The sequence below is a fragment of the Wasmannia auropunctata genome, unplaced genomic scaffold, assembly GCF_000956235.1.
Source record: "Wasmannia auropunctata unplaced genomic scaffold, wasmannia.A_1.0 LD333208.1, whole genome shotgun sequence".
Lineage (NCBI taxonomy): Eukaryota > Metazoa > Arthropoda > Insecta > Hymenoptera > Formicidae > Wasmannia > Wasmannia auropunctata.
This window is the reverse complement of record NW_012029682.1, coordinates 1-1,288: the sequence shown is the minus strand read 5'-3', so window position 1 is coordinate 1,288 and position 1,288 is coordinate 1. Positions and strand designations below refer to the sequence as shown.

At 43.9% G+C, this 1,288-nt stretch overlaps 1 protein-coding gene across 1 annotated transcript; it reads right to left on the bottom strand.

The window, feature by feature from the left end:
* Window positions 1–7: 7 nt before the first annotated feature.
* Window positions 8–1,282, bottom strand: LOC105460056 (protein bicaudal D-like; the record flags this gene model as incomplete). Its single annotated transcript, XM_011706502.1, has 3 exons — window positions 1,160–1,282; window positions 888–920; window positions 8–114 (listed from the first exon to the last, which is right to left on the bottom strand). Coding segments are annotated over exons 1-3 (257 nt in total), but the record flags the coding sequence as incomplete, so codon positions are not given.
* Between the last annotated feature and the right edge of the window lie 6 nt (window positions 1,283–1,288).

Genomic DNA, 1,288 nt, shown 5'->3' with positions numbered 1-1,288 from the left:
ATTCTGCAGATCGTTCTGAGCGGAATCGAGGAAGCCGCCCGCGTCAGCGGTGAGTTTCGACAGAATGGAGACGTCCGACTCGAGTTGCATGCTCCTCTGTTCCGTGTCCAAGAGCTGAAACGAGTAGGTGGAGAGATGAACAGGTGAACGAAAACGCGAGCACCAGGTACGCAACGGATGCGTTAGGTACGTTTTGTCTGATACTGCATGTTTATCGGAAGTTTCGTACGTGAGATGAGTTTGCAGAATAGTATTTATTAAGTAATCGGATAGTAGTTTAGGGTCCACAGTTGGCGCAGTTTTGCGAGTGCAGTATGGAGATTTTACGAGAAAAAAAAAGTATAGACAGACGATCTCTCTCTTTTCTTCGAGCATTTTCGTGCAAAACAGTCGAGTTTCCGACCGATGGTCATGCTACGTTAGATGCGCACGAAAGTTTAAGATAGAAGGAAAAGTGATCGATTCCGACTTCTCGGTTCTGAAGCGCATTCTGTCTCAAAAGCCACGTTGCATAGCGTATTACGATCCGTACGTCGTCTCTTTCGAGCGTCTCGGCAGTGACATTCGTTCAAATGCGCTGAGATGCCAGGATCCACGTGTGAAAAAATGCAAATGGTGACGAATCTCTACGGCGCTAGTCGGAGGAATGTGACTATTCTCACACGTGGATCTACGTTTAATGGAGATGAATGTTCGTCAGTAGCTACGAAAACGTGTACGGTTAAATATGATGAAGTAGTATCATAGATAGGAGGAAGCGATGTATGTGGGCTGTTAGGACACTGAGAAGCGAGTATCACTGTACGGATCATTAGAGGAGCCAACAAGACAAATTTGTTATTTAAAATATCTGGTAAATACGTCAAAGGGACCACACGTAACCCAACCTTTTCTCGAAGGCTCTTCTCTGACTCGGGTATCTGAAACGCCACAATTTCTGTTCAAAGTCTGTCGTTTTCGCGCGATAATTACGCCGGTATCGCACACACTCTAATATTCTTGCTACTAGTAAAAACTTTTATTCTCTCTCATATTTCTCTTTATCTTACGACTATTTTTTTTTAACTTACATCTTCGCCCTTTGTCGTAAATTTCGCGATAACGCAAAGTTGCAAATACGTCTAAAAAAAAAAATTGTAAGATACGAATAAATGTGTACCTTGTTCCTCAGATTTGTCAGCTCCGTTCTTAGCTGCTGCGTGGAGTCGGACACGGTTAAGCCGTTCTCCAATTCGGACAGATCTTTCTGCAATTGATTAATCTCGCGAGCGGACATGGTGCTCCATTG